Source organism: Saccoglossus kowalevskii, chromosome 11 (assembly GCF_978046115.1).
Source record: "Saccoglossus kowalevskii chromosome 11, keSacKowa6.1, whole genome shotgun sequence".
NCBI lineage: Eukaryota > Metazoa > Hemichordata > Enteropneusta > Harrimaniidae > Saccoglossus > Saccoglossus kowalevskii.
In genome coordinates this window covers 31921346-31949313 of record NC_140651.1, presented here as the reverse complement: position 1 = coordinate 31949313, position 27968 = coordinate 31921346, and the positions used below count along the sequence as shown (strand labels likewise).

At 37.1% G+C, this 27968-nt stretch overlaps 1 protein-coding gene and 1 non-coding gene across 2 annotated transcripts; both read right to left on the bottom strand.

Moving 5' to 3' along the window:
• On the bottom strand, positions 1-23571 carry LOC100374949 (NADPH oxidase 4-like). The gene is made up of 17 exons (XM_078013701.2): positions 23139-23571; positions 16548-16643; positions 12184-12294; positions 9369-9453; positions 8777-8874; positions 8475-8502; positions 8269-8341; positions 7995-8075; positions 7367-7526; positions 6807-6974; positions 6030-6092; positions 5832-5892; positions 5013-5091; positions 1956-2075; positions 1446-1557; positions 865-1055; positions 1-454 (listed from the first exon to the last, which is right to left on the bottom strand). Exons 1-17 carry the CDS (start codon positions 23193-23195, stop codon positions 334-336), a joined length of 1704 nt encoding a protein of 567 aa, XP_077869827.2. The 5' UTR covers positions 23196-23571; the 3' UTR covers positions 1-333.
• Positions 6356-6428, bottom strand: TRNAR-ACG (transfer RNA arginine (anticodon ACG)). Its single transcript has one exon. It is a non-coding gene; the product is annotated as a tRNA-Arg (tRNA).
• Positions 23572-27968: the final 4397 nt, after the last annotated feature.

The following is a 27968-nucleotide window of genomic DNA, read 5'->3' as shown; positions in this document are numbered from 1 at the left end:
TATATGAAATAGTTTAATTTTAAATATGGTAAAACGTACTAAAAATAGCAATTACATATATAGAGGTATTTTAAGTTATATACTAAATATATTTCAGTTTTTAAAATGTAAAATAGAACACTCTCTTTAACCCACAATACGCGACACAAGATGACGTATACGCCGTGCAATCGTTGCGGTTTCAGGACGAACCTCCAAAAAAATTGACTTCGAATTAGTAGCACACAACTCTTCACAATTCCTGCATAATTTCGAATTGGAAATTGTGTTTTTATTTTATTTATTGTGTTTGTTTTTTATTAACAATGTAGTTGTGTACCATCGTTAATATCATTAACTGAAGCTTTCTTTGTGATAGATGAACCGCGTGTTGTACTTGTTGCTCTGGTTACATCGTTTGTGCACTGAACGGGACAAGCTGCGAGGGCCACACACAAACACTCCGACTTCTGACCTATTATCATCAACAAAACAAAAACATAGTTTGTAGATCATCTATGAAACCGAGATGATCACATATATGATTTGTATAAAAAAATCCAATGATATATATGTGGAATGATATGACTTGTGATAAAGATCACATTGAATCAGCCAAACATACTAAATAGTATTCTAAAACTATTCAAATTATTCAAAAATGTCAATTCATATAGGTATTCCCTTATTGCTGCTTCCAGTCTATTTCTCGGTAATACTAGCCCTCTATATAAATGCATACAGTGAATGGTTGAAGGGAGTTTGACAGTACACCAGATGTCCAATCTAGGAAGTTTTTATAGTACATACAAGAACCCCTTCACAATACAGGAAATGGCTGTTCTGTTACAGCACCCTCAAAGAAAAAAAAACATTTCAACTTACTGTTGGTGCATTTTTGAAATTTCTTTAAAGACAGATTTCCATCTCGGTCTACCAAAGGTAATCCTGTGATTTAGGAAGTCATTCTTGCGCATTATGTCACTATTCTGTTGCGGCATATCTCCATAGTAATGCTGGTCACCAGTAAGATACAGCTGAACGTTGAAGTAATCTGGCTTATTGCACTCCCATAACTTCGAAGTAAATCAAACACAATAATTCTCAGTACAAGAAATGAAAAATCATACAATAAATCTTATAATACCGTGGTAAAATCATTTTATTTAAGCAATAACTGGTCACGAACCAGTAAGCACATTTCTTTCAATTGAAGGGGATCAAAGCCTTGTGTCATGAGACTTTTTCTGCGTTCTAAAAGTATCTATAATTTGTTATCTGTCGATGAATATTGAATCAGCCACTCGGCCTCATAATAAATGCTGAAACAGTGTACTCGTACACCACATCAAACAGTGTACTCGTACACCACATCAATGGGAATACAACTTTTTTTCCGGGAGTGCAGCATATTCTGAAATTACAATGTGTCCGAGTTAGGCTATGACGTAGGATTATGTACTTACCTTTGTATGTAGTTCAAATATCAGGTTTGAAAACCACTGGAAGCAAGCTACATCTCTACACATCCATATAAGGTAAACACGACGTAGTTTTTTAGGGTCATCAGAGTTATACCTGCAATTGTATAACACCATGTGTAAATATTACATATGGTGGCTACTGGCAGAAAAAGATCACATATGATGGGCACCCAAAAAAGGGTCGCATATAATGGGCTCTGTGGATAAATATCACATATGGTGCGAACCCGAAAAAGGTCGCATATGATGGACACCTCGCATAAAGATCATATGTAGTTAGATCCGTGAATAAAGATCTCATGCGACGTACTAATTAAATAATAGTTGGGGTTCCAAACGAATGGCCAAATGCACTCCTATTTCGACGCATGTTGTGAAATGCACGTCTGTTGGATGGTATATATAAGGAATGTTTTAAAGTCACGTAAAGTTCACTCAGAATTGTCACGATCTTTTAAAATAATGAGAAGTAGTCCGGGGGAAAAACTGTACCTGAGTTTGTTTAAAATGGCAGCAAACGGCGTCACTCCTACCCCACCAGCAATGCATACGCTAACATTGTATTTCAGTATATCTTGGCTTGGACTTCCAAATGGACCATCTATATACATACTATAGAATAAAAGAATATGTTCAACAACGCACAACACACAATGGGATCAACAATTCAACCAATGCACAACAAACAATACGTTTAACAATTCAACCAATGCACAACAAACAATACGTTTATCAATTCAACCAATGCACAACAAACAATATGCTTAACAATTCAACCAATGCACAACAAACAAGACGCTTATCAATTCAACAAATGCACAACAAACATTACGCTTATCAATTCAACTAATGCACAACAAACATTACGCTTATCAATTCAACCAATGCACAACAAACAATACGCTTATAAATTCAACCAATGCACAACAAACAATACGCTTAATAATTCAACCAATGCACAACAAACAATACGTTTAACAATTCAACCAATGCACAACAAACAATACGCTTATAAATTCAACCAATGCACAACAAACAATACGCTTAATAATTCAACCAATGCACATCAAACAATACGTTTAACAATTCAATCAATACACAACAAACATTACGCATATCAATTCAACCAATGCACAACAAACATTACGCTTATCAATGCAATCAATGCACAACAAACAATCCGCTTATCAATTCAATCAATGCACAACAAACATTACGCTTATCAATTCGACCAATGCACAACAAACAATACACTTATCAATTCAACTAATGCGCAACAAACAATACGTTTTAGCAATTCAACTAATGCACAACAAACAATACGTTTAACAATTCAACCAATGCACAACAAACAATACGTTTAACAATTCAACCAATGCACAACAAACAATACGTTTAACAATTCAACAAATGAACAACAAACAATACGCTTATCAATTCAATCAATGCACAACAAACAATACGCTTATCAATTCAACCAATGCACAACAAACAATACGTTTAACAATTCAACCAATGCACAACAAACAATACGTTTAACAATTCAACTAATGCACAACAAACAATACGCTTATCAATTCAACCAATGCACAACAAACAATACGTTTAACAATTCAATCAATGCACAACAAACAATATGCTTATCAATTCAACCAATGCACAGCAAACAATACGTTTAACAATTCAACTAATGCACAACAAACAATACGCTTATCAATTCAACCAATGCACAACAAACAATACGCTTATCAATTCAACCAATGCACAACAAACAATACGCTTATCAATTCAACCAATGCACAACAAACAATACGCTTATCAACTCAACCAATGCACAACAAACAATACGCTTATCAATTCAACCAATGCACAACAAACAATACGCTTATCAATTCAACCAATGCACAACAAACAATACGCTTATCAATTCAACCAATCCACAACAAACAATACGCTTATCAATTCAACCAATGCACAACAAACAATACGCTTATCAATTCAACCAATGCACAACAAACAATACGCTTATCAAATCAACCAATGCACAACAAACAATACGTTTAACAATTCAACCAATGAACAACAAACAATACGCTTATCAATTCAATCAATGCACAACAAACAATACGCTTATCAATTCAACCAATGCACAACAAACAATACGTTTAACAATTCAACCAATGCACAACAAACAATACGTTTAACAATTCAACTAATGCACAACAAACAATACGCTTATCAATTCAATCAATGCACAACAAACAATACGCTTATCAATTCAACCAATGCACAACAAACAATACGTTTAACAATTCAATCAATGCACAACAAACAATACGTTTAACAATTCAACTAATGCACAACAAACAATACGCTTATCAATTCAATCAATACACAACAAACAATACGCTTATCAATTCAACCAAGGCACAACAAACAATACGTTTAACAATACAACCAATGCACAACAAACAATACGTTTAACAATTCAACTAATGCACAACAAACAATACGCTTATCAATTCAATCAATACACAACAAACATTACGCTTATCAATTCAACTAATGCGCAACAAGCAATACGTTTTAGCAATTCAACTAATGCACAATAAACAATACGTTTAACAATTCAACCAATGCACAACAAAAAATACACTTATCAATTCAACTAATGCGCAACAAACAATACGTTTAACAATTCAACCAATGCGCAACAAACAATACGCTTAACAATTCAACCAATGCACAACAAACAATACACTTATCAATTCAACTAATGCGCAACAAACAATACGTTTTAGCAATTCAACTAATGCACAACAAACAATACGTTTAACAATTCAACCAATGCACAACAAACAATACGTTTAACAATTCAACCAATGCACAACAAACAATACACTTATCAATTCAACTAATGCGCAACAAACAATATGTTTAACAATTCAACTAATGCGCAACAAACAATACGTTTAACAATACAGGCGAACGTCATTGTTGACGTAAACTTAATTAAAAGAAATGGTAAATGTCATTCATAACACGTTCCATATTAGCTTGTCATTACAGAATGCCAGTGCAGCTCAGGTCTCTGTTCTATGGAAGAAAGTCTGACTGGCTCGTTATTTGGTGCTTATGGATATAAGTGATATCAGCTTGTAAATAAACTACAAATTTCTGTGAACATAGGCTAGGCAAGTGATTAACAACACTCATTATCATATCCTCGCCTCCAATAAACACTTACCCGGGGCAAGTGAATTGAGCCTTTAATAATTCAACCAATGCACAACAAACAATAGTCTCAATAATAATTCACTTCATGCAAATCAAACAATATATGCACAACAGACGAACTGAACAATTCAACTAACGCACAAATAGCAATACGCTCAACAGTTCAACTAATGCCTAAAGCCCATGGAATTAAATCGAGCTCTCATCGATATTCTACACTAGCCCGCAATACATCAATCCCAGAAGCAGATACAGTCCTGAAGCAGTCCTGTGACATAATATCGTATTGTGTACTTAGTGACAGAGGCTTACTTTGGATATTTTCTGCATTGAGATAATGAATATTCTTGCGTATGATCTTCCTCCAGACTGGTCAGCTCTTGTAAACGAACTATAAGTGTACAAGCACACAATAATGTCAGCTATTTTGGCACAAGATAAACCTGCATAATCTTTAATTTGGTCTTGTCAACAATTGTTTTCAAAACATTGTTTCTTAAATTCATCACGCGATTACAGGGGGATAGTATTAGACGCAAATGACAAAATGACCGCCGAAATCTCGTTGAGTACGGGAGAGCCACGCGACTTATGTTTGTCTCATCTCTAACAGTGTTCCATTCTCTTTCGTCATCGTGTAGAGTGTTCCAAATACTATGGTAGCATAAAAACGGGGAAAATAAAATGTGATGGTGGGAGGGATTGAATTACTATTTAGGAGGAACCATTTATGAAGATGGAAAATGGGCTATCTGGCTTTCAACGACATCCCGGCGGCCATTGCCATCTAAGTTGATTTGTTTCTTATTCTGGTTTCTTTTTAATATCAGTTAAACAATATGAGCATGTTAAGTTATAGTTTGTTGATAACGTGAAGGACAGTATGTTATGGAGTTTTAGACTTGTTTAAAAACAGTGGTTTGGTAGGCTCCAAAAGTTAGAACGTATCTGGTGAGAACTTTTCATTTACTCTAAATTGAGGCCTAAAATAATAAAAAAATATGCTTTACCTACATTATGGTGCGGAAAATATGGCGCTCAAAGGGTTACTCTAATCATTATACCTCTTTGCTCCAATTAAATTGCAACTTTAAAGATCATCATCAATTAACTAATAATTAAAGTGCTTACCCGTCCAGTCACCGAGAACCCGGATGTGAATGCTAAATGATGCAATTTCAGGATTCGGGCACTGTAAACATACAAAACAGTACACGTTAGTGAACGCTCGTCAATTTAATTCTTCGGCATTAAGGAATATAGTGGATCACGGAATCCAGATATGAGTATGAACATTGCAGGACACGTGACAAGCACGTGACAACTTACCGCTGTTAGAGTAAACGGATGCCATTCCATAGAAGAAATGCTCGGTATATTCACCATAATGTACTGGAGGAAATAAAACAAACATAAAAAATAAGTTTGGTAAATCAAAGGTCGCCAACCAGTGATAAAGAAGATTACAATTATGTTTGTTAGGAGTGACCAAAGTACAAAGTAAAAGATAGTTCAATATTGCTATTGTACTAACACGGCAGTACCACGTCTAAATTTACTATTATAAATCGTTTGCGTGATGGCACACATAATATGACCGTGAGTAATATAATAATAGACAGTTGATAAAATAAATAAAACATAGAAGTAAAAAGCGAGCGTGCCAGGATTCGAACCTGGAATCTTCTGATCCGTAGTCAGACGCGTTATCCGTTGCGCCACACGCCCTCATACAAGAAAGACCGAATCACGACTGTAGCCAATTTAAGGGTAAGAAGTGTAAATATACATTTTTAAAATTTGGGAAAGTATCATGGTAAAATATACACTAACATTTTAAATATTGTAATGAAATTAATATAAGTAAAAGGTATGAAGCCATACTGAGCAGCCAAAAAAGCGTTAGCGAACCAAACAGAACCTAGCATGCCAGGATACGCAGCTAAATTTTCACGGGGAATGGCACAAGAATACTTTTGGGTCCATGATATCCGCACAACTTTTTCTTTAAATATCATGGCAACTTTCCCAAACTAGAAGCAGTCCAAGTAACGTGACATGCCCAACGGCAAGGTAAATAAATGAACAAAGAGATGAATACTTTACCTGCCCCGCTTTACCTCGAAATTTTTCTTTCGTGAAACGTATTTCGATGACGTCACATGAATGATGAACGACTTCTTGAATATTTGCCTCGCGGTATCGACTTCCCAGAAATCGACATATCTTTTCTATGGCATAGCACGTGAGCGGTACGACCACCCACATCCAAGTCTGTCAAAAAAGATGTACAGCGAGATGTCAAAACTGTTATTTCTCCTGGACAGATTTTATTGTAACCACGTCGGTACATAGCGTATGGGTATGCTATACAAAACAGTCAATAATACGTCAGACCAAACAGAGCCAGCACAATTATCACTCTGTAGTTTCAGGCTCTATGAATCGTGACAGGTTCAAACAAACACGGTCCATAACTAAACAAAATAGAGGCGAGCGAATATTTCAACTGGGTGGTAGATCATACTAGTCAGGAGCCAAACATGCGTGATTTATAACCTGCCTCCAAAGTCTTTGTGATCATAACCTAACCTCTATTAGAAACATTGCATCACCCCTTACCTAAGTGCAAGCAGTGATGGGAGTCATTAGTTTAGTATTATTACCTGTTGAGGTATCCTTATAAATATTGGCATTTCTTTACACGTAACTGAAGACGAATCCCAATCCATGGAGCCTTCGGCATATGCCATTATATCAGTCTTATTCTGAATCAGGCAACCTGGAATATGCATAACTATATTTTCTTGCATTTTTAAAAGGCCCCTAGAACAAATATGAATATGATTCCTCATTTACATGCACGTAAAACCAGATTAACTTAAATACAACTGGGACAGAATGGCGTGACATTTTCCTGGATGCCCTGATATAGGGTGCTTAGCACGAAGCACACGTCAAGGGTGTGGATTTCTTTGTTGTGTAGTGTATGTACCATTAATGACTTGCAAATTGCACGCATAACCATATTCAATGCAACGGACACTTTGTTGAATTTTAGCTAGCATGTGATTTTAGCTACAATTTTAGCTACATAAAAATAAGCTAATCGTGATACTGACACTTAAAGTAGTAATGTAGCTATTTCAAATGTTTTGCAGAAAGTTGCCCTAACCTAAAAAGCGAGTACCAAAGACCCTCCAGCGCTCAATATATCATTCTGACCAGCTTTTGGTTTAAAATTCAGTGTTACTAGACAGAAATTATTTGAAATAGACAAAAACGTGTGCTTACCTTGATGCATGGAATAAAAGAAGTATATAAAAAACAATAAATAAATGGTGAGTATACCAAAATATTTCATAGCTAGCAGTCCTGGAAAAGATGAATTATTTTATGAATTAAAATAAATAAAATACAAACTTGGTTCACTCACAAGTTTCGACACAATTTTTTTTCTGAATGTAAAATTTAACCCCACACATATATTTCTTTAATGTCTTTCCATATAGACAGTGAGATTATGGGTGATACATTCGTGAAATTGACAGCCATGTTAGTTACTCACCTGACTGCCTTTGTTGATGACGTCACAATTACAAATAAAATTATCATCATTGAAAAACCTGTAGCACCAGCAACTGTAAAGAGAGTTCGTGAGAGTGTAGAGTAGTAGTCAGCGATGATACTGAGAAGAAATCGAACTTTAAAATCAAAGGTTCAAGATACAAGGCAAGACTAACACAATTGACGTAATAAACTCGTTTTACTCACCAGAACAAAAAAGTACTTTTCGCGGATCCTAGAAAAGACAAATACGGAAGACTATTATAGCGCCGCCATCATGACATGTTAAAGACCGATACAAAACCATATAGACAATACACACTATTTTTTTGATGCTCACACTTTCCTTTTGTCAGAAGTTAGCGAGGTGTTTTTTTACGGTTATGAATTTAAGAGTATATGATTCAACAGTCGCCCTCTAGCGAAGGTTCTTGGTAGAGGGCGTTACTTAAGTGTGAATTCAGTTAATATCAGTCGCCCACAATCATGAAGATAAGACGTGAACGCACCTCATCTTGACAGCTTGCCAAATTGATTTCTGGGTAATTGTTATTGTACCGCTGAGAGGAATTTATGACGTTCGTAATATGACCAATAGTATGCACCGCTGAAATGAAAATGAAAATCTGTCAAAGTATTCAACTTCCATGATGAATTCAAAAAGTCATTGTGGTTACAATGCATTTCTAAGCATTTTAAAATAATTCTGTTAAATATTACGTTTTTTTAAAAACATTAGGTTATGATTTATCGTAAAATAAAAATAATATGTTGGCTACAAACATAGCAGTATTCATTAGATGAAATACTGAGACACAAGTTGTTAATCACCTCAATGTACGGATAAATCCAGAGCGTATGCGCATTAGAGTTAATTGTCTCATCGAAGGAAAAATTATAAACTTGTTTTTTTTCAAAACAACATTGTTAAGCTAAGATAAAGCATATTATACTGTTTCTATCAAGATGCAATATCAGACAAAAATTTTTGAACGTCATGCTAATATACTGATATTCTCAAAGGGTTCGTGACAATATACACAGATGTTTGGCATAAATCAGACGATTGGGAAGCTACATTCCCAGAACAAACGCACTTACCACCTGCCAGACAGACAAGGATCGCACAAACCATGTGAATTTGCTTCGCCTGGTCGATGAACCTTCGTACGCGTCGCTTAGCAACCTACACAAATTGAAAGGGAATAGACATTATTAACAAAAACTTAATTGAAGTTTCAACTGGACTTGGATAGTAGTATACCATATATCACGCTGAAACGAGTAGTTCCTATGAGTACGATGTTTTCTTAAATATCAATCCTAGAGAGGAGAAAACGAAACGTATAGGACATCGTTTTGTTCTTGAAATGTAATTACTAGTATCATAAATTCTACAAAATAAACATGTTAGATACGTCAATACTACATCCCGTTCCATGTCGAAATATTAACAATGGATGGGTTGTCGGTTACGTTGGATAATCTGTCCATTATATCATCACCTTGTAGCCTCGTTCGTAATTTCGCACGGACAGTGGCTTGCGTGTATTTAAATTTGCACAAAGCGTCTATGTAATTGTAATTTAATAGGTTCTCAAAGCATTGGTAAATAAATTATGTGCGATTACCTTTTCAACATCGACCGAAATAATACGTAGTATGTTTTAATCTTTTTCTAACTAAGGGTTAGACACATTTAAAGAACGACGACAATTTTTTGCGCAGGCGCACACTAAAAAATACCATGCTTGGTGCAGTAAAATGAAAACGTGCTAGTTTTTTATTTATTTATTTTAATCGGTAGGCTAAGAATGTTTGTTGACCGCAAAAGATTTCGTAGACTCCATCTAAAAGTGGAACAGGTCTTGGGATCACGGGCCATTATGATTTTATTTCCATTTATCCAGTCATTGGTATTTATATATACCCATTAACGGTTTATTCATTTTGTGAGTCATACCAAGATTTATATTCGGCATAGGCACGTGTCTAACAAGTTGTAAACAATGCCATTAATATTCCGTGTTCTAGTAGCAGTTAAGTCGTATCTTTGAAGTACGTTAGTAATACCGTTGTTATGGACGGAATTTAAATAACATGTAATAATCGCTAATTTCTGCCCAGAACTCTTTATCAAATTGCCAGTGGCGGAATGACATGGCGAAGTAACAGATACGTGGCTCGTTTAATTGAATAAACATGCATTCAGCTCGATAAATTTATGACAACAGATGTTCTGAGGTTGTCAGTTTATTATGTGCATGCGGGATTTACGAATAGTCGGGAGTGGTATTGTTATGATAAGAGTAAACACGAAATATAATATATATGAGCTTGCGTTGCGCTGTTAAATAAACAAAAATAAAAATGCATCACTAGTATTAGGAACTGATTGAATCAGAATTGCTGCTTTTCAACTTCGCAGAACGGTGACCGTGGTTGATTCAATAACCGAACGACACTCGTTACATATATTCTCGCTCACAAGAGAGTTTACTGGAACCATAGTTTTATTACGAGTGAGAGATATGCTATGTGTTCAATATAATTATATGGAAATTCGTTATAACGAGGTTACAGCATAGAAAACTCCTTCTCCCATTTGCCTGTGTTACAATATCACAATTTCGTCGATGGCTGCCCACTGAAGACACTTGTCACATTGGAATGTAAGATTGGAATAACGATTTTTTTAAATAAACAATTGAAGCAGTATTTCTGTAATTGAAGACTGAATGGTGGTGGATATTGTACTGATTCTCTATGATGTACACGTGTGTCGTTTGTCGACTTCTCGATATTCAATTGCAAATATCGAGATTAAAGTTTAATGACCTTATGTCGTCGTAAATGGTTGCAGTATATTTTTAGCTAGTGTTATAAGTATATTGGATGGTAGTGATAATATGTCGGTGAAAATTCATTTATGTTGTAAAACCAAAACATGTGGGAATGGAGTGCACTGCAATATCATTTATCGGTGACCTTTGACCTGAAACTACAGCGGTAAATTAGATCGGCATTTTACAAAAACATCAGCCACCATTGAGCTGTAATCTACTCATTATGTTACTTGCAAGTACCCCTATGCAGTTACTATCAGCAACGAATTTTGGAAAATTGTGGAGTTTATTGCTGTTTATGTGTTGTCTTCTCATATATCACTAAATATGTTTTGTTTATGTCTTGAACATAAATGGTACCATGGCTCGGAAATTCCGCGCAATGCCTGCCTTGCAACAGGTTCAGTAATTTTATTGAGGTCCTTCGAGTTTTAAAGCTCTCTGATTTCCTGCCAACACAGGAACCAAGTTATCTCCAACAGCTGTTGTTGATCAACGATTGGATATGTAAGATACAAAACCATATTGGCATGTGACTCAACTGCTTGCAGACTAACTATCACTACACTATCACTTGTTGTCAAAGATTGAATGAATGCAGCATATTTGTTTAATCGGGATCATCATTTGTATTGGGAAGAGTATTTGGGTGAATTGTATGATTTGTAACAGAATAAACTTTATTTAACTGGTTTATGTTGGCTGGTGAGTGAGCAAAGTTTTCACAATAAATAAGTGAGTCCCAACCGTCACGAACCAGTGAGGGAAACATGACAATTCCCCGTAAATTCGACGATTTGACTCGGCGTGGTCTACTAACTCACTAAGAATATTCAAAAATGGCGTCTTTGTTATCTTAAAGGTAATTATAAAATAGCCTGCAGTTGGTTCATTTAAATTTAAAACGTAGCACATTGAGTTTGTTGTGCCTTCATGGTCTGTAAAACATGTCATAGTTTAGTGAAAATTGCCCTGGGCGGGGTTTTCAGGTTCACTTGGGGCACGACTTAACCAGAAGAGGTATAGTAGTAGTCTAATACGAGTATATTGTGATTTGTTGTAACACGCACCTTGTGAGAGCGTCTCAGACACGTCAGCAGCGTTCTACACATCGGAAGTAACACCATCGCACAGTTTAGGTTTAACACATCGGCAGTACCACGTGATATGCACAATCCTTTCTGTAAGAGAACACAAAACAGTACTAATTGGAAATGTCCTGTATTGATAAATGCCAACATAAAACTTCGCGAGAACTGTTTGGTCGACACATAATTTTCACTGCGTAGCTATAACATATTATTGGTAACTATTGATGCAATCTTGGGGGCGTCATAACCTGCTAACAAAGAGGCGATATAAATAATTTATATTTTATCTTTATAGACATTTGGTTAAGAATTATCTTAACATTTTCACTACCAGACTTTCTCGCCAAAATGTTTCTATAATATTTTCTTATATTTTTCAATATTTCTGGAAATGAACCATAATGTTTAAGCCAGCAGACAAAATGTGAATAGATTTTCAGTGTTTACTAAAAAAATTGGCTATATTTGTCCCAATCTTGAGAGACTGTTTCGTTAATTTGTGGTGAAAAGCGGGAACTGGTGGAAAAAAGGTTAAACCATGGTACAAATAGTATTCGTTTGTTAAAATAATCAACAATGAAACTGTGCGTGCGTTTTGGAATAGCGACCCACACAATTAATTGAATGCGCATGCGCATTGGAGGTAGAAGCATATTTTTTAGAAAGTTTATCATAATACTCATTGGTGTGTGTGCAATCATGTAGCTAGTTTAAAGTACCATATTTTGTAAGAGCTGACCAAACATTATTTTACAAATACTATCTTTTGAACAGTTCTATTGAAAGTGAAAGCAAAACAGCACGATTTTTAACACAGATTTTTAAATTCCTAAAACTATCAGACATGATTTATATTTTTTTATGCTATGGCTTTTATAAGACATAGCATTTCGACGATATAAACCAATGGTAAAGACGCTGTAATATTGACAAAAATCACTAATATAATAATGATTTTCTCAATAAAATAGGCTGATGACTATTGACAAATGCTGTGTATTTTCATTTATTAGTAAGTTTCTAAGTAATATATTGTATGCTAAAAACAGAATGTTTTAGGTTACGAGAAATCATAATTATACATGTTATATTCCTTCAATTCTTCCCTCAGATGTGCTATGGTGGTGTAGTTGTAGACAATTTATTGAGCTGACTTTGACAAGCACACCGAGTTCACGGTCACTGGCTTTAGTGCTAATTTATGATGAGAGATAATGAAAGTATTTATTTGTAGTCACATGAGTTTAACAGTGTCTACTCTTCAGTTCTTCAGGCCCATTGTCTAACAACCCTCAGCGGCGAAACAAGGCGCACAGGTCTACTACGACCGCTGGCATGAATTTTGGTCGATCCACAATGGCGCGTTTTCAAATTGGATGCCCAAGAAAACGATGTTTACGACGAGTTTGCATCAACCCCACCTAAAATTACGACATTTCAAGAAATGTAGTGGTTTACATCAAGAAATAGTCATATATTATAATCAATAATATTCTAATAATTAACAAACTACTGTTGTAATATGTATTCTAAATTGTAGCAGCCTGCAGGGAAAAAACGAGGCAGAGGTCATCAAAATACTGTAACCGTGCATTTTCGAAGGAGTCTCGCGAGTTTCTTTCTCGCTCTCAACGCTCTATAGTTTGTTAATGTTTTCTTGATCATGTTTGTCATTTTAATGTTTATATCAACACATTTTATCTCCGATTTCCCAGGCAGGATTGCGAACCAATGATAGGTTTGGTGTTACAAATCAGACCGTAAAATGACTATCGCGAAGGGTCAATCCATCGTATGTCGACCGGGACCATTCAATAGCTTAGCACATCATAAAAGAAATAAGTAACGGATAATGGATCACTAACATGAGGGCTTAAAACTAAATATTTATCCAAACCAGAATTATAATCACACGTACAAAAATAACATTTTTATAAAAAAAAATAGACCGATTTAGATTTGAATTAATAACACTCTGATTGGTTCTTAGTGAAAATACTTCATTTCCAACTTGACCATCGATGATGTGTTTATGCATTTGTAAAATGTTTGCACATACATTGATTGCCACTGCAATGTGTGAAAGTGTACACGATATAGGCGTTACGAACAACAAGTTCCCATCTCTACTGTACTCTGTCAGTCAAGCGTGATTTTCTCGTTAACTTTATAATGAATCCGTTTAAAAGATATTATCGATCAGAAGCAATTGAAGTCACGTGCTTTTTTTCAGCAAGTACTGGTGTGATCGCCCATCGGTAATAAAACAACATACCCTGATGTAGCATGACACGCGTGCAGTATGTCCTAAAACATTAATGGCAAGTTAAATGCTATGCACTGTTCACTTTTTCTTTGTCCATATAGTAAATTTGAACTTCTTTGTAGGTTTTAAAATCCGCAGCTGACATTTTAGCCTGAACATTGACTCGATGTGAAGCGCATTCCGCGATGGCTGAAATAACTTACATCGAATTGCTACTCTGATATCAGTTCGAGACACTTTGAATTGGAAATTGTGAGAAACAGTGGCTACTTTTACCCTGATTCCAGGCCCGAACCACTGCACGACTGCAACCTCCCCACTCCCCATATCACATGACGTTTACCAGAGATGCCAATTAAATACTTCTAATCCGGAACCATTTATCAATGAAAGATAAACATCAAATATGTTTGGATAACTTTAGATCTGAACGACACACATGTACGTGATTACAATGAGAAGTTGACCCAGATTAGAATTACTGGGATTCGCCGCGGATTAGTGTTACTGAAACTGGCCGCGTGTAAAAAGTATTGCGTGGCCTTGGGGCAAATTGGCAATTTCTCAACGTGAAATCAGAGCCAGTTTTACGGAAATAGACATAGTGTTAAATTTATGATGTTTCCAAACATGCTGTAACTGATACAAATGTGTGTTTATTATAACACACGTTTGGCTTATACACACAATTGCACAAAGTGTATAATTTATGGATTGAATCAAAGGGCTGACTGAGGTCATGAACCTCGTATACGTCCCTGACACATGTTTTGGAACTAGAATTTTCATATTGAATACGATATAAAGCCTTCCAGGATACCACTCGCAGAAAATGGAAGGATATGATTTAACGTCTGCTTCTTACTAGATAACAACAACGTTTATTTGTTTCTCAAATTAGATCAATATTTTTTATGAATAAAGTTAGACTGTAAACGGACAATTTAATTGGTTGAAAGAGAAAATAACAGTGAAATCTATAAACGTTCGTGGTATTCTTTTGAAATAAAATCTAACCCTCTGACTTGTACTTCCTATACCCTTATATGCACATGCGTATACACACGTATCAACTAAACGGAGGTCAAGGTTAATAGTCCGGCATCTTTAATTAGCCTGTCTGGAAATGGTTCTTTTGTGACACATTCTTATCTTCTTTATTGCCTATTCTAGTACTTCCTCTGTATCCTTATTATTCCTCACAACTGTGTGAAACTGTCGCGTAATAGTTCCTGTTTAAAGGTCAAACATCATTCTTCTTCACATTCTGGGGGTATGAGTTAGTAAGAATTTCCCACCGCCTCTTCCCCAAAGCCAGCAGTTGTTTAAAAAAGTTGAAAACCAATTTAACACATGGCAAAAGGTAGGTGATTGGGAATTACTGCCGTTATTGGAGGGATTGCCAGGATGTGTGACCCTTGGGTACATGCCTAAGATACATTCGCTGTCAATTTCCGTCAAAGCGTAGTTAGGGGAGCGGGGTTAGCAATAGTTCAAGGACACCATATGGCTAGATATAGGGGTGTAACATTCTGTGTAGCACACTGCATTCGAGAAAAACACGTGCATAAACGTATCGACATTTGTCTTCCATTCGCCACATGCTGATGGTGGCCCCAGTGACCCCACAGGCTAACTGGAAAACCAGAAACTATGTTGAAGTTATAAAATAACAAGAACTTGTTGTACCACTGTCCCTCAACACTGTCATTGCTGGCCTGGGGGAATATGTTTACAGCTTCGGGTACGGTAAATATTAAAGGGCGGTGGTCGTCGCGCAGCGCGTGTTCGAATGTCATGTAAACAAACATAGTATTTTGTACGCGTTGTATACGTCTATGAGTTCCATATCGAAAAGATGCACTCACCACCGGGCACGCCCTCAACGTCGTACTTTACATAATGAAACACCCCCGATTCAACAATTTACTCTTCCTTTCTTTTTTTAAGTTAAAACTATTTTCATATACGATTTTTTTACAAATATAAACAGGACAATCTTCAGAAATATACTCATCATGATGCTGTTGCTTGACTGTACGTGAAAGAGAAACGTCCACCATTTTGAAAAACTTACCCCTAACATCTGTCGAAGATAGAAATACTGTGGTCCCGTTTTGTATTCGTTATACGTTCTGCAGAACACAAGGCCGTTGATTCCCAGCCATACAACCTTGAGAAGAAACAAAAATAATAAACATTATTCTCATTTGTGTGTGTTCTGGAGATTCTTGAAACTTTAAAATAATATTGTGTGTGTATGTAATCAATCCATACACACTTCACCCAAAAATGTATTCGGTGCCGCTTTTAATGTATTTTTTGTTGTGCGTTATTAACGCATTGAATGTTATATCGGATGTGAGTATATTATTATATAATATTCTTTTCGAAGGTTACCCGGTTTGCGCTTAGTCTGTGATAATCTTTCATACGACGTGCACACACCATTACATCGCTTTGCTGTGTTTATCTTTGGGGTATGCGACCGACCAATCTTCTTAGCAAGTCTAGCTATCTATTACAGTACGTAGTGTGTAAATATGAACAAACTGACCCCAAAACCTTCCCCTGCTCGTGCTTAGAAAATGTGTGTAAACGAGGCCAATATCCGAGGTATTGAACATTTGGCCTCGAGCTGTGTCACAATGCTGCACAAATCTGTACTAATTGCGAGACAATTCAGATTGCAAGCAGGCAATAATCTACGACGACATACCGACATACATTAAACAATTGCGTTCGGAATATTTACTGTCAAAGGTCAAGAAAAGTTGTATTTTGCCAGAGCAATATAGCGATATAGATTTTTGTTTGCAAATTTCTATCCCGATAAAAGAACTCGAGAGAACTTGAGGAAAGAGATTGATTGTTGTAGAACAACAAGTACGAACCCAAACGTCAGTGCGTTCGCCACACAAGTTGAACTTGAATGTAATTAACGATATTCCCAGCTTGTTCTCGTCGAGGCACGGTTTACGTTCTCTTCAGTTCTAGTTCTTTTTTATATATTATGTTTACCAGGTGTCGTAGATTATATTTCTACCTAAACTAAATCGCATTCTCTATACATGTTGCTGCTTATGGATTGTCCCCATAGAAATGGTCGTCTACAAATACCACCAGAACGATGGACTCGGAACATGTTTATTTCAAATAATGGTAATTCTTTGGTAATAGCAATTATCGAAATCAAGAAAAACTATGGGTAACATGACATGTGCGTGGAATCGGTTAAACATTTTCATGGTAGAAATGTACGTAAATCTGAGGTCACACCAAAGGTCACACCAAGGGAAGCACTGTGTCAATATTCACTCTGGGTGGTAATTATCAACTCATCCAATTAATATTAGTAAGCCGCCAATATCTTCTGTTTTTAATTTCACGTTACATATACTTTAAACCGTCAATATTTGTGATTGAAATCCAAGTGGATGTAAGTCATATATATACCCACGTTTTCACGAGATGCTGAATTGTTTTAGTTACGGACAGGGAGTACGAAAACATCGAGTTACAAAATGACTCCGCCAATATTTTAGAAACCATGCCCACATTTTAAAAATCACGCCCACTTTTGCAAATTGTACACCCAAATTGTAACTCGAAATGTACTCATTACAAAATGACTCGTCGTTTGATTTATTTTATTGTAATTTATTTTAACATTCCATCGTTCGTACATTTTCATATGGGTGATTTTGAATACAGTATTATTGTCCAGTATTTGCGTTCCATATTGATTGAAGACATAAGCGACGGAATTTGATTCACTGATACGGTCGCACGGGCGCATTGAATTATTGGTACGTACTGTTAATGACAGCGCGTGCGCATTTACGGTCATGGTTTCATTTTGTCAACACAATGCATCGAGCAGCAATTGTCCGCGTTGTCCCGTTTACCGTCAATTAAACATCCTGGTGGTTTCGTTATTTCAGCATACTTATGTGTGAAACAGGTTGACTCGCCTGGTAAACAATGAATGGCATTGTGCTCAAACAAATGTTACGGAATTTGTTTCCGGGTCAATAAATAGATTAGATAGCATAACAGCGTCTCATCCACAGAGACCCTATTACTGGTACATTTGAATTGAAAAACGTACGAATTTGAATCACAGGACCACCACCAGTAATCTGCAGATCAGCATCCTGGTGTAGGTCTTCATCTGTTCAACTTTGCCATGCGTCGGTCATATCTCACCACCAACAGCGGAAAGTAAACACATACTGGATCAACCGTGACTGCAACGGTCTGTAACGGTACACCCGGGACAGTCAGCATGATCGTTAAAAGCTTCCCCAGAAATAATAAACACTGTTTTATCACCAAATGTAAAACAATGATCGCTTGTCTTCAACCATAATTGAGGAAACTATTTTCTTTGTGATGCTGTATCTGTGGATTAATTGGAAATGTGTGGACCCGACGAAATAATAACATTCGCTATAAATTCCGATATATGAGCTCGTACAGGGCAGAGAGTGTAAGACAAATCAAGGAACATTTCAATCTGCAAAATTGACTTACAAATTAGTGTACTCAATGCGAATAACCTTGCCGAAATATTTATTTCAATGCAATAATTATTTGTTATATGACATAATTGTCCCACCACCCAGCTGTGATAACATTCATTTTCGCATCTTATCGGTGCGAAGCAGCATGTCATTCACTGCAAAGCGAAGAATCAGTGGGAAAAATAAGTTCGTTGTGCGTTCACTCCAGGCTCTATATATGACACAGAAGGTCGTCAACGAAGTATGCCAAGGTGGCACTTTTAGTTGTATCAGTCGTATAGTTCATGTAGCCCCTGTCGTTCAGTCTGCTGGTGGTAGGTAAACGACGCAACGGGTCAGATAATAAATCGTTGTCGTAAATGGTGACGACAATTTAGTGAACACAATTAGGGGCAGCACAACTATGCACATACGATCAGATAAAATCCCCCCTCAATATCGAATGGCCCACCCTTAATCTACTTTTTCAAGCGAAAATGCTGCTCTTCGTTTCTTTCAACATGTATTCATTATTTTATTGCAAAACTTATCCAATCTCTATCCCGTTACTCACAGAAAATTTCTGATCTGACACGACGCACGCACATGAGCGTTTTCGTTTTCCAGACCAGTTTAAGATTACGGGCATGCTAATATTATTCTTGATCCATAGTGCGGTATACGAATTTTGAATTTTCATTAACACCAGTTTGTATATTATTTACTTTGTAGATTATATTTTAAGCACTATTTACATTTTTTGTTCATAGCCTACAGTCGTGCCTACAGTCGTGTATACAGTCGTGCATACAGTCGTGTATACAGTCGTGTATACAGTCGTGCCTACAGTCGTGCCTACAGTCGTGCATACAGTCGTGCCTACAGTCGTGCATACAGTCGTGTATACAGTCGTGCATACAGTCGTGCCTACAGTCGTGCATACAGTCGTGCATACAGTCGTGTATACAGTCGTGCATACAGTCGTGCCTACAGTCGTGTATACAGTCGTGCATACAGTTGTTCAATTTCTGGTTATGTGTGCTGTTATGGGTTTGGTAATCATAACAAAAAATATACAGAGAATATTTTTACAAAAAGAATTCCATTGAAGGGAAAAGTGCTGGAAAAAATATTCCAGCAACATTATTCCTTAACTAAAACTCAAATGTGAGGAGAGAGGTTTTTAATGGTCAACTTCTTATTAGAGTAGACAAAACGGCAAAGAAAAATGGGAATTGTATGTTGACGATAAAACACTTAATAACATATTGCCAGTCTGTCTGAACATGCTGATGTTTTCTATGCACGTGTCTCTGATATATTCATTTATTAAACCTTGCTTTACCGTATACGATAGGATGCGACTTTATCTTCGTATTTATCAAGACCCGGCAATACTGTCAACACGAAATTATCTAATACCACAGGGGTAATGCGATACCGTTGCAATACAATTCGTGCCCTTATAGCCTCATTTGGGATTATTTGTATTCACGAACGACATACTTGAAATACTAGTTTCGACTTATTAATCAAGTCTCGTGTCCTCCGTGGGAATATGTCAATGAAGATATCAATATTTTATTGGAATATATGTGCAAAAGCAAGCAAAACTGATTATTAGGCGAAATACCTATCCACGGTTACTAAAAAAATCTTTTTTAGTAACCGTGACCTATCGGAGCAACTGACGTCGCCACTCTCTGTGCTTCAGAGAAAATGATGATGTCATCATTCTGCGTTATAGTGCAAATGATGTCGTCCTGCCCCTGTCTTTGTTACAATAAAAGAAAACCTTGAATATCATATAAGAAATGATATGTGCTCGTTCCACTACACCGGCCCAAATAACTATTTTTTTTTTGAGAGAGAGAGAGAGAGTTCTTTGAGCCAGCATGGATTTAACGTACAAATAACGATTGTGTGCTCCGATTTGCTGATAAAGAACAGAGATAATATATCACTTTCTTGAAAGTTAATAACTTAAAGGCGAAAGTTTATCCTACAATATTAACGGAATTCGTGTGCGTACTGGTAACTGTTCTTTTAATGGGTATCGCAACGTTCATAGCACAATCACTTGTACAATACCGAACGCACAGTGAATGTTAATGTGGTCCACCAGTAAGTGTAGACCGTTGTGCTATATTGTTATATCACAGTTAATCCCATCAAATTACACCCACTGTTAATTTGATTACGCCAGACCTCAAAACGAGCTGAGCCGGCACGTTGGAAAGTCGTCACGTCCGATAATCGGGAATCGCATCTGCGCATAACACTTTAAGCAGTTCAAGTTGTCAGTCAGATCAGTGGTTTTTTCACCGCACCACGCTGCTGAAATCCACTCGCGAATTCCGCGTGGTATTCACACTGCGTACGATAGAACTTTTAACGTTACGACCTCCGCCGCTTTGTGAGGTTATGACAACCTCGTCACGGACTCCATTAATACTAACACGTTTTTGTTGTAATCTAATTAACTTCAAGCCCGTGTTGAGAGAAAACTACGTTGTTATTTCACGTGGACCATTAGCTCCATGCGTGAACCTGTATTACTGCTATCAAAGGGCGGTAAACTGTGACCCAACTGATCTTCTGCTACATAATTTTAACGTAACCAAAGAATTGTTCTTACTGCAACTTTTTTTGTCGGTGTCTAGACCGAATAGTTAAAGCTACTTGATAATGTTGACTATAATTGTAACGCTTATGAATTCTCAGTCGACCGACACGTTGCAATTGTACAATTATTTAGTTTACGTGTCGTTTCCTTGCTATACGGCGGAAGTCAGCACTGTTTGTATCGGCTGTAGTGTCGGCTTTGACTTAGAGTAGCTACAATTGGGATGGTTTGTTTACGGGAGTAAATAAATGGAAATGGGAGTGTGTATTTTTTTCGGAATGATGGAATGTACCCAAGATCATCCCTAAGATACACCACCATTCTACAATCAAGTCTCCAAATCTATTAAAAGAGAGTTTTCCTGATTTAATCAAATAATCTCAATCCCAACTGAACACAGTCTATGCTTAACCCGTTAAACGTCGCAGTGATTTCCCGCCAAAATGTTGAGATAAAATTTTGCATTTCAAAATTTAATGTCTGTATTTGTTTGACGAAACTCTCGTATTGTTCATTTGACTATGTTTTTCATCACGTCTTTGCGCACATATTAGTTGAAACAAAATTATTTTGTGAATAATGACACAAGTTGTCGTTCTAGAGATTTATCGATTGTCCCTGTGTGCAATTTATAGCCGGTCAAATCAAAATCATGACAGCTGAACTTGACATACACACTTGAAATATTGCAATCGGTATGTATTATCACGACACGAAAGTGTCCGGTAGTTTATCGACTCCCTCTTACACGCCATGTTTGTAAATAATAGTGCTGTCAAGACTAAGGAACTTTAAGACCAGTGAGGTATCAGTACTGTTATTATAGATCAGATTATCATAGTATGTTCTTGTAGATAATTCCTAGACAAGAGACTGTCACCATCAGTGACCCGTTAATGGGTGAAGGCAAATGTTTACCAGGGAGGCGATAGTCAGGATCCGTTGACAATAAGCTTTGAAAATGTGACATTAACACGTATTGAATGCAGTGCAAAGTGCAAGCAAGTATGGGTGTATTCATACACATTGTTGGTATTATGGTGTTTGTAATAAAGAAAAAAAACTGGGCTGACTTTTAAAATGCCAACTCGGCATAAACTTAATACTTTGACTTGCTCCCTGAAGCAACGGGATCAACTTGAATCGATGCGTATGACAGGCAAATACAGTTATTTAATACAAGTGTAATAGAGATGTACTGTGGATTTATTTCATGAGATATGTACACTAGGTTGAAAGGTCAGCATGAATTTCTCCCACACACTGGTGTCTTATAAACATTGCATCTCGTCCTTGACATCGGGACGATATAAAGTGCTACACTTTTTATTAAATAGTGATATTTGACAAGCTGCGTGGTATATCTGTATTACGTAATGTAGGTGATTGGAGTATCCATACGCCAATATTAATGTCACACGTGTAAGTCTGCTTCATACATGCCAAAATCATAACACAGCATAAATTCAGTTTGAAACGCCAGAAGACTACGTAAGTCGAAGAAGGCAAAGACCAAATACAGTTCGTTTGCACTTACCAGTAGGAGGTATTTATATCCATCGTTGCGTAGCCAGTGCCGCCCGGATGTAACCATACCCTTCTTGAATGGCTCCCTGAAACGACGCAAAATACTAGAAGACTTGAGTTTATAAGTGGTTGTAAGAACAATGGTAATTTCTTTCGATTTGAGTGTCCGTTCATCACAGTTCGGTGGAGAATCTCCCACCTAGTCGTAAATGTTGTTGACTGTCTGATGAATTACACATGCCCAGGTCACACGGAGGACTCTTCCGAACAGAGGAAGCCCTGTACAATTTATAATTCATTGATACAGCACTTTATCACACGACGCTATTTCTTCCTGTCTGTTAACAAATCACCGTGTTATTTACTCGCCTTGATCACAGATAGTGACTCATGTTTTCACAGTCATTGGTTGTCTCAAGTCCTCTTGTTGTACAGTATACAGTAGTCCTGGGGTATACTGAAACCCAGCCAGACTTAAGCTGTTTTACTTACGCCGTGGAAGAGACTATTGTCTGTGTGTGTAGGGGTGGGCAGGGTATTTAAAGATGGTGACCGTTTCTAGAAGGCAGAGATGTTACTGCCATTCGTTGCTATGATTGGGTAATTTTGTGACGTAATACCTACGTGTATGTATTGAGACAATACATTTAGCAAATACGGTAATAGCAACTACGACTGCATATACATGACATTTTACAATAATTTTTGAACCCGTGTCATACCGTGAGTGCGGACCTGCACAGACTTCCCTGCATACAACATACTATATATATATATATATATATATATATATATATATATATATATATATAGTATCGTGGAAGTTTCAAAAATCGATAACTCTGATGGGAGAACGTCTTGACTGTCAAAGGGGGACTGAGCATGGATTGGTCATCACAATATGAAGGAAGCATGAGTGTCGATGCCCCTACAGCTACATGCAGATGCATGAGTGTTATCGGATGAATGCACACGTCCCACTATACGACTTCTAATAACAACACAGACACTTCAAGGCCCAATACACCATCGCAAATGAGTCACGTCTTCCAGCTACAAGCCGAATTATTTCGACATGGGTCATATCCATACTAATTATTGTATTAAATTAAATATGATGTTAATGGGGCTGGTAAATGTGCAAAGCCGTCGTTGAGTCCCGGTCTAGAGACATACCTCGATTGAAGTCGACCCTTCCTGGGAGCTTTGCACTGACCCATAGATGTGTGATAATCCGCACACCCTGATTAGATGTTTATTTATTTAGCTTTCCACAATCCGTTATGTTTTCAGCTGTTAGCCCTGTCTAAACTAAACAATTTACGGAACACACCTGTTGACGCTCCGAAAACTTGCAGTGGTGTAATGTTTACGCGACTGACGTTGATTTTAAATAAGATATGGGTTTTTCGATAACTATATCAGTACTTTCAAGTGAATTTCACTTCAAGGAATACGGAACCAAACACCGATCGAGCAAACTAAACATTTAACTGCCGTGGCCTCGGAATATGTTTACTCTAGTAAGTAGTAATTACACACAAGTGCAGCATTTACTAAGACTGTTAAAATTGCAGGCGACAGAAAAAGTCTGACGCGTATTAAATGAGAGTGAATACAGTAAAAGTCTGATGTGACTTATCTATGTGTGGGCCTACTGCCGAGAACACTTGTGTGTGTGTCTGACGTAGATTGCACGCCTCAGCCCTGAATCAAGGAGTTGTGTGTTTGATGTAAGTGGTACGGGCGAGCTTTCACAATTTTGCCGAGAAACAGGTAACTGACGCATGCTCACTCTGATAACCGATTTTGTGGTATAAACTTGGAAGCGTTTAAAATGTGTTATCCGTTACAGTTGGTGTTGGTGTTGGTGATGGAAACATAACAACAGATCGCCGGCCCAATATAACGAATGTTGATTTGTCGAATGTCAACATTATCTGAACTATCAAACAACACACCACGTGACCATCACTTTGACTGCAACGTAGTACAGGCTCAAATGACCACAGAGCACGATTCAAATATGTGAGCGATTGTATACAAATGTCAGTATTGCATAATTGTGAATTACTCAACTAATCGGGCACAGACAGATAATACGTGAATTGCTTCTCTATTTTCTGTTCTTCATAAATTCCAAAGTGAAAGCCCAGTGAAATTCAGTCTGAGTTAATATCGAACTATAATATGTACTTATTCTGTATGCAACCCCGGCGTTTTGAAAATGCTGAGATTTGTGTTTACCCAGAATACACTGTGGCCACGTGAATAACAGTACTTCCGGTTCGAGAGTTCACTATTGAGTCTAATATGACTTTTAAGATTCACGCTAACATAGTGTCTCTATCGGACATGTTAGTGTTCTGCAACGCCGTGACCATATTTTTCTAATCGCCTTATACATTGACGGAAACCATCATCGATTACAAGTTTTAACGCCAAGAGGAAATCACAAAGGATACGTGAATTTGCTGGATAGATTTTATCGATTTTTTGCCAACTAGAGGATGAACAGGACTACCATTTATATTGTTTCAAAATCTAACTATAGTTCACTGACAGTCTGCTTAATAATAGCTCCATTAAGGACCATAATATATATAGACGCGGACCATACAATATAATAGTTTAAAACTGAATCAGTTAATGGTATACACTGGTTGTAACAAACCGGTCCTACCTGTGGTTTCTCGGCAGATAAGTGTAGTACAGAGCAGCTTTGCATGTGATGTGATTCCACCTGCAATTCCGTTACCGTTCTCTATATGTGAACGCCAAGATGAGAGGCGAGTCTAGCTTAGAACCGTCAAATTAGAAGTCGACCATTTAAATTCATAGGGATGGATGGAATTTTTTTTTCAAAAAGAAAATTGCAAGCCAGACACCGAAAGAGTAAAAATGTATGCAAGATGTTGTAGGAACTATTGGTGGCAAAATTCAAGACAAAAAATGTACAGACTAAACACGGCGAAAATGAGCTTATCACACTCTTCCAGCCACCCCAACATATCAAATGTTTGCCCCTTAACACGAACTTAACTACTCATTCAAGTTGTGCCGCCTCACATAGTTATGCCGAAGTCTGTCTCCTCGGTTCAGAATCACAAATTGTCTGATTTTCCACGACAGACAAACATACCCACTGTAGAGACACTGTAGCGAGCCACGTTTGTTTGTCAATTCTACTCAGCACCAACTATGGCCGCCAAAACGGCGCGCTATTAGATCGGCGGCGACACCGTTTTCATGGAGACTATGTAGGCAAAAAGGTACCACGGTGTCACGAAAAGCGAGCATCGCCATGGTTTGTGCCGTTGCCTGGGGAAACACAAATACATACGGAAGCGTGAGAATGAGTCAAAGTTCGTCACTTCGTGCAATATTTGTTCTAATTTTTAATTGTGAACTTTATTATGAATCATTACCGTTGGATATAATTCCTGTTGGGAAGGACAATCAGAACTTTTAATGCTGTTGACTTATTCGGTAAATGCGCATTTTTCCTTTTTAAAACGCATGAGCGCATATTCTGTTTTGTTTCTCCATTTTGTAGATTATTTTGTCGCCTAGTTTACTATTGTGTAGTTGGTCATCTTTTTACACACTCGGGAATGCTTGTATTGCACGTGCTTCCCTTTTGTGTGGAGACGGGTCGTTTTTTGTTTCTTTCTCGCACTTTATTTTTCTCCGCCACAGAACTTACAGAAATGGCAGTCCATTCCTTGAATATAATTATTACTAGAACGCAGTTATTGGTTTTATTTATTTCGTTATTTAAGTCAAAAAGAGAAAAAAATATCTGGTATATATAGGTGCCATTATACAATACTCTACACAGTTTTGAATTAATGGTAACATGCGTTTGGGTGAATAAATGGTGTGAAACGGTAGAATTGGTAGAATTTGTTTATTTTGCCCTCGCCGTTACGTACCCTTAATTTGATAAAGCGGATTCAAAAATGTTAGTAGTTAATACTCTACAGCCCTCCATTCTGATGGATTCACTGTAAACAATAACACTCGACAGGAACTCGAACTTAAGAGTCTAAAACGGGGCTAAACCTATTGACAAGTTATCGTCGGAAGGCCGTGTAATCGTCTAATGGGTAAAAGTAAGTGGGCTAGTCCATTATGAGGGTATAGGGTTCAGTCACTCAGTCGCATCTCATTATCTAGGCGTCTAAATGTTGCTGCACTGCACCTCACCAATTCTGGATGCGTTAGTTATCTTGGTGGTGGTGTGGGTGCCTCAATGTGTGGGTGGGGCGGTGTGACATGAGATGCGCCACTAGTTTTGATGAAGTTCAATGCAGCTACAATGAAGTGTCTCTCAATACAATACAAGTAACCTGTAGAATGTTGTGTGGGTAATATTTTTATATTGATTTTTGTTGCATTTGCAGCAAATAGTTACCAAACAATGAGAAATCTATAGGGTTGGATATACCTCTCAGCTGGCTTCACATGCATAGTTCAAGACTGCCTAACCGGTGCTTATACCAGGATTTAGTTGCAGCACTGTGGTATGTGGTTACAGCTTCATTTTCCGAGTAATCACAAGAAATTGACATTACAATAGAAAATAAAAGACTGGCACTCCCATACAATTAATAGCAAGTGAAATTCCTGGAATTGAAACATAGATTTTGAAGTCACTGGTGTAGGCATTGAATAACTTCAAGTTGGCATAAAGACGAGGTAGTTTATTTAATCAGTGCTGAACTAGAGGTTGAAATTATAATTAAGTTCGTTGTCATATAATTTTTTTATTTAAATTTCTCCTGAATTCAAATAGAATACACTGATGAAAGGATGTTTTTGAGGTGTGGTTACATTG